Raw genomic sequence first — 11,045 nt, 5'->3', positions numbered from 1 at the left:
CAGAAATTTGCTCACGATGCTCGAGGCTGGACACTCAAGGCCACAGTGCCACCACGGTTGCCTCTCGGGAAGGCCCCTTCCTGGTTCATGGCAGTGACTGCTCACTGTGTCCTCATGTGGTCAAAAGGGCTAGGCTTCCTTCTGGAGCCTTTTAAATAAGAGCCCGAATTCCATTCAGGAGGCTTCCCCCTCATGGTATCAGCACTTCCTCAAAGCCTCCAAGGGCATTAGGATTTCAATATAAGGGTGGGGAGGGGTTCTGCAAGCACTGAGACCATAGCAACAGGCATTTCAGCTGTTCTGAGTTTGGGGCTGTCCGTGTAGCTGCTGAGAGTGTTCTTATATGCATCTCCCTGTGCAGGTGAACACAAGTTTTTCTGGGGTTTGTGTCTGGCAGGAGGATTACTGCGTCAGGGTATATACTTATTTTCAGCTTATCAGAGCAGGCCACTCTCCCAGGCATGTCCCCTGTAAGAAACTCCATATGGAATTGTTGACCCTCTAAGCCCTTACCAAAAGTTGCTCTTCCCCAGTTTTCAGGTCTTATACAAAGGGCCACCACCCACACCGTCTCTCCTCATTCCTCCTTTTCAATCACGCACACACACCATACTCACCCCCTACCTCCAGAATCATCCCAAATCTACCACTCCACGAGGCCCCCGCCCCTCCCCCACTAGACTGCAGGAATCCCTCCTGCTCCTCCTCCACCCAGCGGCCAGAGGGACCTTCCTAAAGCTTAAGAGGGGTCACATCCCTCCACACTTATGACCTCGCTTGCCATTCCCGGAGAGCGCAGCAAATGCCTGTCCGGACCCACCAGGCTGTGTGCGACCTGAACCAGCCTCAGTTCACCCTCCCTCCTCTGTGCCCACTGTGCTCCTGCTTCCTTCCATTCAGGCGACCTCTGGTTGGGCCCACCTTGCCCTTCAGGCCTCAGATCAGGTGCCACGTCTGCAGAGAGGCCCGCTGGACACCCACCTAAGGTGGCCTAACCCAGCCACATCTTTCCTTGTCTCCTTCAAAGTGCTCAAAACGATCTGAAACAACTTTCTGCGCTTCTTCGATTACTCTTTCTCCACTCCATCGCCCACACTCTAAAATATAAAATATATGCTCTGTGAGGAGTTATTTTGTTCACCCTTGGATCCCCAGAAGGGGTTTGGACACTTGACATGGAACAGGCACCAGGTGCAGGGATGTAACCTAGTACGTAGGAGACATCTGAAAGGCTGACCCATTCGCTGATGGTGCAGCTATTCTAGGGGTCAATGTAGCCTCTGAGGTACAAATTCGGTCCCCTGCAGGCAGAATTTAAGATGTGGGGCCTCTTCCTAGGGGTAGAACCTGACTCTAAGGAGACAGTTTGGTTTTTAGAAGGCACGTCCCATGGAACTGATGGTGTCTAAAGGCATGTCTCATTATACCTGGCATGTCAGGTCCCTTGGAGGTGGATTTTGCTTGAAGGATAGGGTTCCATTTAGATGAGGCTTAAACCTCCTCTGATTTTAGGCAGTGTGCACTATCTAAAGGGCTTGACATTTCAGGAGGGAGGGAGGAAGGATCTAGCTCTACTTCGGGGCCTGTCCTAAGTCAGGGAGGGAGAACTTTCCATTCTCTGGAGCCAAGGATCAGAAAATGAGACAGCAGTGTGTGACAGGACGAGGTTTATTGGGGTCCTGGAGACACTGGGGAGGGGGATGAGGGGTGAGGTCGAGGCTCATGGGGGGAACCCCCTGGCCAACCCCCCCTTCCCCTTGGGACTGGGAGGAACACAGAGACAAACAAAACAACAGAGATGGTAAGACCCACAGGCGCTACAGCAGAGCGGGAGGGAAAATGCACCATCCACCTAATCCCACCCAGACGCGTCCCCAGGATGGGGAACGAGCAGGCTGGCCCCACTCCAGAGGAAGAGGGGTGTCTGCTGGGTGTACTCGGAGGAGGGTGTGGTGCAGGCCCACCTGGACCAGCCTGTGCCAGTGGACAGGGGTGTGTGTCTGAATTAGTTCATCCTACTGGGTGGGGAGATTTCCAACCAGCCTATTCTAGTATTTGGGGGTGGGGAAGATCATTAGGGTTGATCCATTCCTTAGTGGGAGACCTAACTGGGGAGGGGGTTTAGGGCAGGGGGCATCTACCCTGGTCCTCTTGGGCTTAGGGAATGAAATGGGGGAAGGCAGATTCCGGCTATATCCATTTTCTGGGGACACCAGTGACTGGTGGGTAGCATTTAGAGGGATCCAGGCAAATTTGGGGACATGGTCCCCTGCATTCTCCATATCAAGGTCTTTGGGAATGATGGCTCTTGGGGAGAGGGTTAGTCCTCCCTTGGCGGAGGGGTACCCATCTTTTATTATTAGGGCCCTCAAGATGGGAAGTCCTAAAGACCCATTTCTCATTCCTAGGTCTCCACCATTCAGGGCCTGTTGGTTTGGGGGTGTCAGGCACCAGTTCCAGTGACCACAGCTCAGGAGTCTCTCACAGCCCCGGGATCCTAAGCTGAGGAGCATCTCCGTTTATCTGCTGTCCCCCAGTTCTGGCCTGGCGGGTGTCTGGTGGCCCCCACTACGTAGGCAGGGCCCTTTATCTCAGGGCCCGCGCCTGGCTTTGGGAGGGCTGCGGTGGTGGCCCGGCCCGGCCGCCTCAGTCCATGCCCCGGTGCAGCTTCAGGTGCCGGGAGAGGTTGCTGAGCGTGATGAAGCCCTTGCCGCAGATGTGGCAGGGGAATGGCCGCTCGGTGCCGTGCAGCAGCCGGTGGCGCTTGAGGTAGCACTCGTGGCGGAAGAACTTGCCGCACTCGAGGCACGGGAACGGCTTCTCGCCCGTGTGCACCAGCACGTGCCGCTCCAGGTCGCGCGGCGAGCGGAACAGCTTCTCGCACTCGGAGCAGCCGAAGATCTTCTTGCCGCGGCCGGAGCCGGACGCGGGCTCCCCGGGCACGGGCTCTCCGTCCGGGGCCGCTGCGGCCGCCTCCGCCCCTCCACCCTCGCCGTGGCTGGCCCGCCGGTGCTCCTCCAGCGCCGCCAGGGCCGCGTACAGGGCCCCGCAGTGGCCGCAGCCGTAGGTGGCCGGGCCCGAGTGCGCCTCCAGGTGGCTGGCCAGCGCCGCGGCCGACGCGAAGAACGTTCCGCAGTCACACTGGTACAGGGTGTCCTCCGACGGTTCTGCCGCGGCCGCCGGCGCGGGGGCCTCCCCGCCGCCCTCAGGGGGCAGCGCCTCCGGCTCAGGCACCCCGCCCCCCGCGCGGCCTAGGGGCAGCCCGGTGTCCCAGGCCGGCTGGGCGTCGCCCACCTCCTTGGCGCCCTCCTGGCCGACTGCATCGGGCCCAGCGCCCGCCCCGGGGGCCCAGGCCTGCGCGGGGGGTGCGCCCGGCCCCTGCAGGTCGTGTGTCAGCTTGTGCCGCTCCAGCAGGGCAGGGGCGTTGAAATCGCGCTCGCAGCGCGGGCACTTGAAGGGCTTCACGTCGGTGTGCGCCGCCCAGTGCGCCGCCAGCTCGCGGCCCTGGTCAAAGCGCCGCGCACAGGCTCCGCAAGCGAATGGGGGCAGTGAGGCCGCGGCGGCTGCCGCCGCCGCCTCTGCCAACCCCCAGCTGCCCGGACCCGCGCCTGCCCCCTCCGGGCCCTCTCCGCCGCCGGTCCCCGCGCCCCCGCACACTGAGCAGGGCCCGACGTTGCAGCAGACGGAACAGGGCGCGCTCAGGGCAGGCAGGCCCGGGCTGGGCTGCAGCGGGGACGGGAGCACCCCGCGGTGCTGGCGCTTGAGGTGGCGGCCCAGGCTGGAGCGTGAGGAGAAGCGGAGCTCGCAGACCAGGCAGCAGTAGGGTTTCTCACCAGTGTGGACGACCTGGGAGGGCGGGAGGAAGAGTGTAGCATCAGGTGAGGGGCCAGCCTCAGGGCAGATTCCTGGACTCCCGGGGTGGGTGGGGTGCACCCAGGCTCCCTACCCCATCTAAAGGCCCCATCTGGCTTCAATCCTCCCACTCGCCTTTGCTGCTGAGGGCCACGTTAGCAACCTTTGAGTCCTTTCAGCCTCAGGACCTTTGCACATGCTGTTCCTTCTGGCTAGAAAACTCTTCCACTCATACCCATTTCAACAAGCCCACCTAGGAGGTTGGGGCTCCCTGGGAGAGTACAAGGGCTCTGAGCACTGACAGATGTCAGTTCAAACCCCAGCTCTACCTCCTACAGTCTGTGAAAACCTGGACCAATAACTGCATCTCCGGGACTCTGCTTTTTTCCTCTGTTAAATGGGCACAATGAGATATGCCATCTGACAGAGTTGTTGTGAGGGCAGGGTAAAATCACAGAATACCTACTCAAATCCTAGAAATAAGAATTACTACTGACAATCTTTCCCATGTTCCAATGATGTCCCGTAAACCAGTAGATATTGGGATGGGGTGGAGAGGGGCTTTCATAATCCCCTGGGGTGGGAGGTGGCTTTTCAAGGTAAATGTTCAAACTTCTAGAGCAGAACTGTGCAATAGGATTTCCTGCAATGAGGGAGAAGTTGCATATCTGTATCGACCACTATGCAGCCACCAGCCACACGTGGCTATGGAACACTTGAAATGTGGCCAGTGTGACTGAGCAAGACTGTGCCTTATGGATATTGGCCCTGGTAGTTTATGTAAGAGTCCTCGAATAGCAGAGACAGATTTTACCTGTCCCATTCCTACTGGTTGGTGGTGTGGGGCTGCAGAGCTGGGGGGTGTGGGGGCAGATGGTGAGCTTCGATGAGGGAGCTGGGTGCAGTGCTGCCTGTTGCCCAGAGTGGGGCCCTGGGGCCCCAAGGGCATCCAGCCCTGGAGGCCATCCTGGGGCCAGCCTGAGGGACTCACCTGATGGTGCAGCAGGCCAGTGGAGTCTCGGAATCCCTTGGGGCAGGCGGAGCAGCGGTAGGGCCGCTCGCCCGTGTGTGAGCGCAGGTGGTTGGCCAGATTGAAGCTGTGCTTGAAACCCTTGCCGCAGCGTGGACACGCGTGGGGTTTGAGCGCAGTGTGCCGGGCGAAGTGGCGCCGCAGGTCCGAGCGGTAGCGGAAGCTCTTGCCACACTCACTGCAGTGAAACGGGACCCGGGGGGTGGCAGCGGGCGATGCTGGGACCGGCGCTGGGGCAGGGACGGGGGGCGCTGGCAGAGGGGTGTCATCCATGATGGTTAGGTGCAAAGGCAGTGGCCCCGTGCCGGCTCTCTCTGGAGCAGTGAGGAGACACGGAGGGCAGGTGAAGGGGTCAGCCTGTCTTTTCAGGCTCCTTGGACCCACAGACCCTCCAGTTGTTCCCTGGGAGCCCTTCTCACTGCCCTCCAAGCCACAGGCCTTGCTCACTGCTCTTTAAGCCCCTTCCATTCTCCTAAAACCCTTCTCCCACTCATCTGCCGATCTTCACAATCACTGCCAATCGCTTCTGCTCCAGTGTTTTTAAGCTTCTCTCCCACTTTGCGAAAGCACGCCCTCTGTGCTCTAAGCTCCGCCCACCCCGACGCTGCCCCGCCCACGTGGCTAAGCCCGCCCATTCTCGCTTAGGTCCCGCCCACTCTGCTCTAAGTCCCCCATACTGGTCCCGAACTCTCTTGTATTCTTTGACAACACCCTTCCTCTCCGAAAGCCCCTCCTGCTCCTGGAAGATGAAGGTCATCTTCCGATGAAGATGCACATTCTCGGTGAATGACAGGATAAAGATCTGGGGTCAAGTGCACTGGGGTCAACCTTCCAGGGCGACCACAGCTCGTCCTGAAACCTCTGATATAAACCAAATGCACTCCGTCCGCAAACTGGGGACAACGGGAGTACCTACCTGGTGGAGCAGTGGTGCGTGTTAAGCAAAACTGTTGCAAAGAGTGCTGCGTGCTTACTTAGGCGGGGTTCACAGACTCCACAGGTTAACTGTGTGCCTATACCTCCCGCTAAGTACCTCTAGGCCTCTACAGTGGCCGCCTCCAAACCCGCTGCGCTGTCCCTTCACATTCCGCCATGAAGTGGCCCCATGCTTCCCAAAGCCCCGCCCTCTATGTCATTGCACTTGCATTGCAGACTTTGTATCTCCACTAAGACTCCACAAATTATACGCCTCATTATGCCCTTTCTCTAAGACACACCCCTGAACAAACTACAGACCTTCCACTCTAGGCTCCTCCCATTTCCACCCTGGACGTTTTCCCTCTCAGCCCCAATTAGGTCTCTTCCACCCTACAACCTGGGGCCCTCCTACCCTTCGAGCCACGCCCCTTCACCAAACCCCACCCCTTTGCCCAAGCCCCTCCCACTTCCGCCCCGAGTCCAGCTCCCTCCACTAAATCCCACCCATTTTCAGCATAGACCACGCCCCCAGCGTTCCTCCCAGCCATTGCTCCGCCCCAGTCCCCACTAGGCCCCGCCTCCTCCCCACCCAGTAGCCTGTCGGGCTGACCCCCCCCACTTCCCAAGTCGGCTCGGGACCCAGGCCCCAAGAGCCGGCCTTTTGTGCCCCTCCCCCTGTCCCTAAAAGGTACGGCCCAGGCGCCAGGGGCAGGGGCAGGTCAAACGGAGCCCGCGGCCGGGCGAGTCCACCTTGCTCGTCCTGAGCGGGGGGTCTGGAGCCCTGGGGCGGCCCCAGGAGGCCGGGAAAGTCAGTCGGCTTTCCTCTTTAATTACTTACACCTCCCTCTGGGCGCCGACATTTTGGGCAGCGGGGGCAGCGTCACTTCCACCTGGGGGGCCCCTCGACTTCCGCCTGGGCTCCCTTCTCCCCCGCACTCCTCCTTTCTCCCGCCCTCTCGGCTTCCCCTCCCCGTCGCCCCCACTTTTCCCTCTTTCCCGTCCCTTTCCCAGCACTAGAGGTTAGAGAAGCCAGGTTGATGCCATCTTGGGTGAGGGCAGGGGAGGGGCGTGGGTTAGGGTGACCCCCGGCGCCATGCAGACTAAGGGCAACGAGCTCAGAGTGCGGCTTCCTTCCCTCAGTGTAGACGCTGGCGGGTGTTAATGTAGATAAGAGCAGGTTTGACTTCCTTTTCAGATCCTAAGGCTCCTCCTGGGTACGATGTAGAGTTGCATCGGGAGAAAAAGGAAATTCAAGTTCCCCGACTGCGATACAGAGCTAGGACAGAGCAATCTCCATCTTGTCCTCGGCTCTCCGGGGGCCCTTGAAGCCTGTCAGGAGCCATGTTAACTACGGGAACTAGTAGCCATTTTCCTGCTCTTCATCCTTTCAGTATCTGTCTTTGATTGGGTCACCCAGCTGGGTGCTTTGTGGGAGGAAAGACATTTCTACGTGGTTGGGATGTGTTGGTGGGGTTATTTCCCGCCTGGGAACAGCGAGGGCGACGGGTGGGCTGGCGCTGTCTGCCTGCTCGTGTATGACCGGTCCTTAGGACCCAGGGCGCCCCCTTTGTTCCCCGCGGGCGCGGGCCCGACTAAGTGGGGGAGGGGCGGGGAAGGGTGGGGCCGGCCCCGCGCGCGCCGCCGAGAGGCAGGGCCCCCTGGCCCCCGCCCCTTCCCACGCGCCAGCCCCGTCGCCCCCGCGCGCGCACACTCGCGAGCCCAGGCGACATGCAAATGAGGTACCCGAGAGGCGGGGGGCCCGGGCGGGGGGAGGGGAACGGAGGGAGGGGAGGCCCGGTGCCGCGCGCCATCGGAGCGCGCCCCACACCTGCAACTGCGTCCGCGCCCGCCGCTGCGCGCGCCGACCTCGCGCCCCGCGGAGCCAGTCGGGCGCGCGCGCGCAGACCCCCTTCCCGGCGGCCTCACAGTCCGCGGCCCGCGCGCCGCTCATTGGCCACCGCCCCCAGGGCCCGCCCCGCGCGCCTTCGGCAGGCGCGCGCCTGCACGGGGGCGAGCGGAGGGCGAGGGGCACTGTTGGAGAGACCCCGGTTCTAGCCCCGGTCCCCCGCCGGACAGAACCTGTCATCACGGAGAATTGGCCCCTCTGGACCGCAGCCTGTATGCCTATTCCGAGGGGGTGCACCTGTGCTTCCCGTCCCTTCCCTTGCATTACACCCCTGTCTCCTGGTCCCAGGTTCTGACGATGGTGGGGAGGGGTAGTTTTTCGTGTGCTTACTACTTGCCACCTGACAACTCTGCTATATCCATTTTACAGAAGCAGAAACTGGCTCAGAGATGCAAAGCACTTGTTAATTAGCGGCAGAGCTGGATTCTAACCCAGGGCGCAGGGACTCTGGGACGTCCCCTTGTATCCGTTGCTTCTCATTCCCTGGGCCACTGGGGTCCTTGAGATCTGATTCGAATCTTGGCTCTGCCCCTTACTGGTGCAGACGGCTTGGGCAGCCAACTTGGTTTTCCTGTGCTTCGGTTTCCCCAATTGCAAAATGAGAGTGATGCACCCTTATTCTGAGGATTGGTGTGAAGCTTAGCTACTCACCAGGATAATAAGGGCTTCTGAGCACTGAGCACTTTACACGTATTATTCTCATGGCATATCTGTGCAAGTAGGTGGAACTATTCGTCCTGTTTTGCAAAGGCCTTAACTGAGGCTTAGAGAAGTGAGCACCTTGCCCCAGACTACACAGAGTAAGTGCCAGACTCGGGAATTAGAACCAGGAACTTCCACCTCCAGAGCCCAGACTCCTAACAGCTCCAATGTATTTCCCCATCCATGACTTAGGGCCAAACAATCACCTGCCACCAGTCTCCTTCTTCCAGTCCTGACACCGCACCACCACTTTGACCAATCACAAGGCAGGACAAAACATTTCTGAGGCCTCTATAGTCTGGAGTTGATGGACTCTCTCTATTGAGGATCAAAATATTGGCCTGCACCCTTAGTTGGATTCTGTCTTTCCTAGAAGACTTTTATTTGGCCTCAAGTTGGCCATGGACTTCTAGATGCAGGAAAGGGATTAGGGAGCCTGGGAGAAGCCTGTGTGGCTCAGGACTGTGCCTATTTTCCAATGGGTACAGATTTATCTTGCGATGGTGCTCACCAGCGTGGCTGTAATTGTGCGTACGGGTGAATGTCAGCCACGCCCAGGTCGAGACTCCGACCAAGGGATGGGAAAGGTGTTGGGGGACATGGGTGCTCCAGACCCTCCCTGCGCTGACGGCTGCCCCTCTCTTCTCTTAGCCTGGCTCCAGTGCCCAGACCCAAGTCCCCCACTGCTCAATGGACACCCCCAGCCCAGACCCGTTGCCTTCGCCTTTGCCTGGGGAGGAAGAGAAACCTCTGGCCTTACCTCCTGTTCCCCGGGGCCGCCGAGGCCGGCGTCCCGGGGGTGCCGCCTCCTCGAATCGGACGCTCAAGGTCTCCCTCCCTCGCAAGCGGGGCCGCCCCCCCAAGTCAGGGCAGGAGCCCCCGCTGGCACAGGGGGTGACAGCACAGGTAGGCAGCGGTGGTGGCAGCGGTCTCCTGCTGATCGATGATCAGGGCGTGCCCTATACTGTCTCTGAAGGGTCAGCGGCAGGCTCGCCCGAGGGCTCCGGCCCTAAGAAGGCCCCTCACTTCTGCCCCGTGTGCCTGCGGGCCTTCCCCTACCTCTCCGACCTGGAACGCCACAGCATCTCGCACTCGGAGCTGAAGCCGCACGAGTGCAAGGATTGTGGCAAGACCTTCAAGCGGTCCAGCCACCTGCGGCGGCACTGCAACATCCATGCGGGCCTGCGGCCCTTCCGCTGCCCACTCTGCCCTCGCCGCTTCCGCGAGGCGGGCGAGCTGGCCCACCACCACCGCGTGCACTCCGGGGAACGACCCTACCAGTGCCCCATCTGCCGGCTGCGCTTCACAGAGGCCAACACGCTCCGGCGCCATGCCAAACGCAAGCACCCTGAAGCCATGGGGGCATCCCTGTGTTCCTCAGACCCAGGGCCCGAACCACCGTGGGACGACGAAGGCATTCCGGCCATGGCAGGGGCTGAGGCGGAGGAGGAGCCGGAGGGGAAAGAGCTGGCCTGACTCACACCCCCGGCCAGGTTTAGAGCTGGGAGTTCAGCTGTTGCTGGGTCTGGGCAGGGAGGCCGGGACATCCTCATATCTGGTGGTCTTCCTGCTGTGGGAGGGTCTAGAGGATGAGGACTTAAAATTATGGATCCTGCCGCCTTCTGCCATCCTTCCCAGGACTGACAGGCCCTTGGAGGCGGGGGCCTTGGAAATAAATCTCTGCCGACAGCTTCGTGTGTGTGTGTGTGTGTGTGTGTGTGTATGCGCGCGCGCGCGCGCGTGTGTGTGTGTGTTTGCAGTGATGGTACCAGGGTTGGCCCTCCTCTCCTCCACCCTTCTGATGCCCCTCCACTGCTATACCACCCTGATGGGAGTGCTCGAAGTTTAGGAGGGTCCCATGTCATGTGCCTCATTGGCTTGGCGCTAAAGGCTGGCTTGGGGGAAGCCTTTGTTCCTCTCCCATCTCTGGTGGACCCCAAAGCCTCCGCATAAATATCCACTCTTGAGTAAAACATTGAACCTTCTGTGCAAACGAGATTCTAGGTCCCTCTCCCCTACTGCCAGATTCGTGGAATCTGCAGTCACCATGTTGCCCCATTCTGTGTCCTGCCGTTGTTATGAAGGAAAAACTGAGTTAGGGGTTGTGGGGAGGACTGACAACTTGGATGGGGCTTAGGTAGGCAAGGGGTGTGGCCTGGAGGGGGCGGGGTTCATTGGGCAGGTAGGTGAGAACTATGGGCGGGGCTTAGAGGAAGGAGCTGAGAACTTGGGTGTGGTTTGATTTAGGGGTGGATCGGCAGGAGGTGAGAGAGCGATTTAGAGGGAATGCACAGGTTTCTCTGAGGGGAGGGGCTTCAGTGGGCAAGTGCAGGAGAGCAAGGTGTTAGGAGAGGCAGGACTTCGGTGTTAAGAGATGATGCTGGGGAGGGAGATTGAGGCCAAGAGGAGAGAAGGGGCTCCCAAAGAGAGGACTAAGGAAGACGCAGAGGAGCTTAGGCGGCCTGAATAGGCCTGGGCTTAGCTGCCTGGGGTGGGGCTGAGTTAGGGGCGCAATTTGTGGAGAGTATGTGACGGGCAGTGCAAGGTGTGGAAAAGCTGTGGTTAGTAGCTTCAGCCTGCAACAAAATCCCCTGAAGGGTGTTTAAACACAGGTGTGTAGGCCCCACCTCCAGGGTT

At 60.0% G+C, this 11,045-nt stretch overlaps 2 protein-coding genes across 5 annotated transcripts; one reads left to right on the top strand and one right to left on the bottom strand.

Moving 5' to 3' along the window:
* Window positions 1-1,650: 1,650 nt before the first annotated feature.
* Window positions 1,651-7,909, bottom strand: FIZ1 (FLT3 interacting zinc finger 1). Of its 4 annotated transcripts, XM_073225552.1 has the most exons (4): window positions 7,629-7,909; window positions 6,639-7,010; window positions 4,844-5,196; window positions 1,651-3,846 (listed from the first exon to the last, which is right to left on the bottom strand). In XM_073225552.1, exons 3-4 carry the CDS (start codon window positions 5,153-5,155, stop codon window positions 2,647-2,649), a joined length of 1,512 nt encoding a protein of 503 aa, XP_073081653.1. In that variant the 5' UTR covers window positions 5,156-5,196; window positions 6,639-7,010; window positions 7,629-7,909; the 3' UTR covers window positions 1,651-2,646. The 4 variants fall into 4 exon arrangements, with proteins under 4 accessions (XP_073081653.1, XP_036881816.1, XP_073081654.1 ...); XM_037025921.2 differs by lacking the exon at window positions 6,639-7,010; XM_073225553.1 differs by lacking the exon at window positions 7,629-7,909 and having other exon boundaries at window positions 6,551-7,053.
* ZNF524 (zinc finger protein 524) lies at window positions 7,260-10,099 on the top strand. The gene is made up of 2 exons (XM_037025922.2): window positions 7,260-7,539; window positions 9,060-10,099. Exon 2 carries the CDS (start codon window positions 9,099-9,101, stop codon window positions 9,882-9,884), a length of 786 nt encoding a protein of 261 aa, XP_036881817.2. The 5' UTR covers window positions 7,260-7,539; window positions 9,060-9,098; the 3' UTR covers window positions 9,885-10,099.
* Window positions 10,100-11,045: the final 946 nt, after the last annotated feature.

This window comes from Manis javanica, chromosome 17 (assembly GCF_040802235.1).
Source record: "Manis javanica isolate MJ-LG chromosome 17, MJ_LKY, whole genome shotgun sequence".
In the NCBI taxonomy this organism is placed as follows: Eukaryota; Metazoa; Chordata; class Mammalia; order Pholidota; family Manidae; genus Manis; species Manis javanica.
The sequence above is the reverse complement of the archived record's forward strand: the minus strand, read 5'-3'. Positions and strand labels throughout refer to the sequence as shown.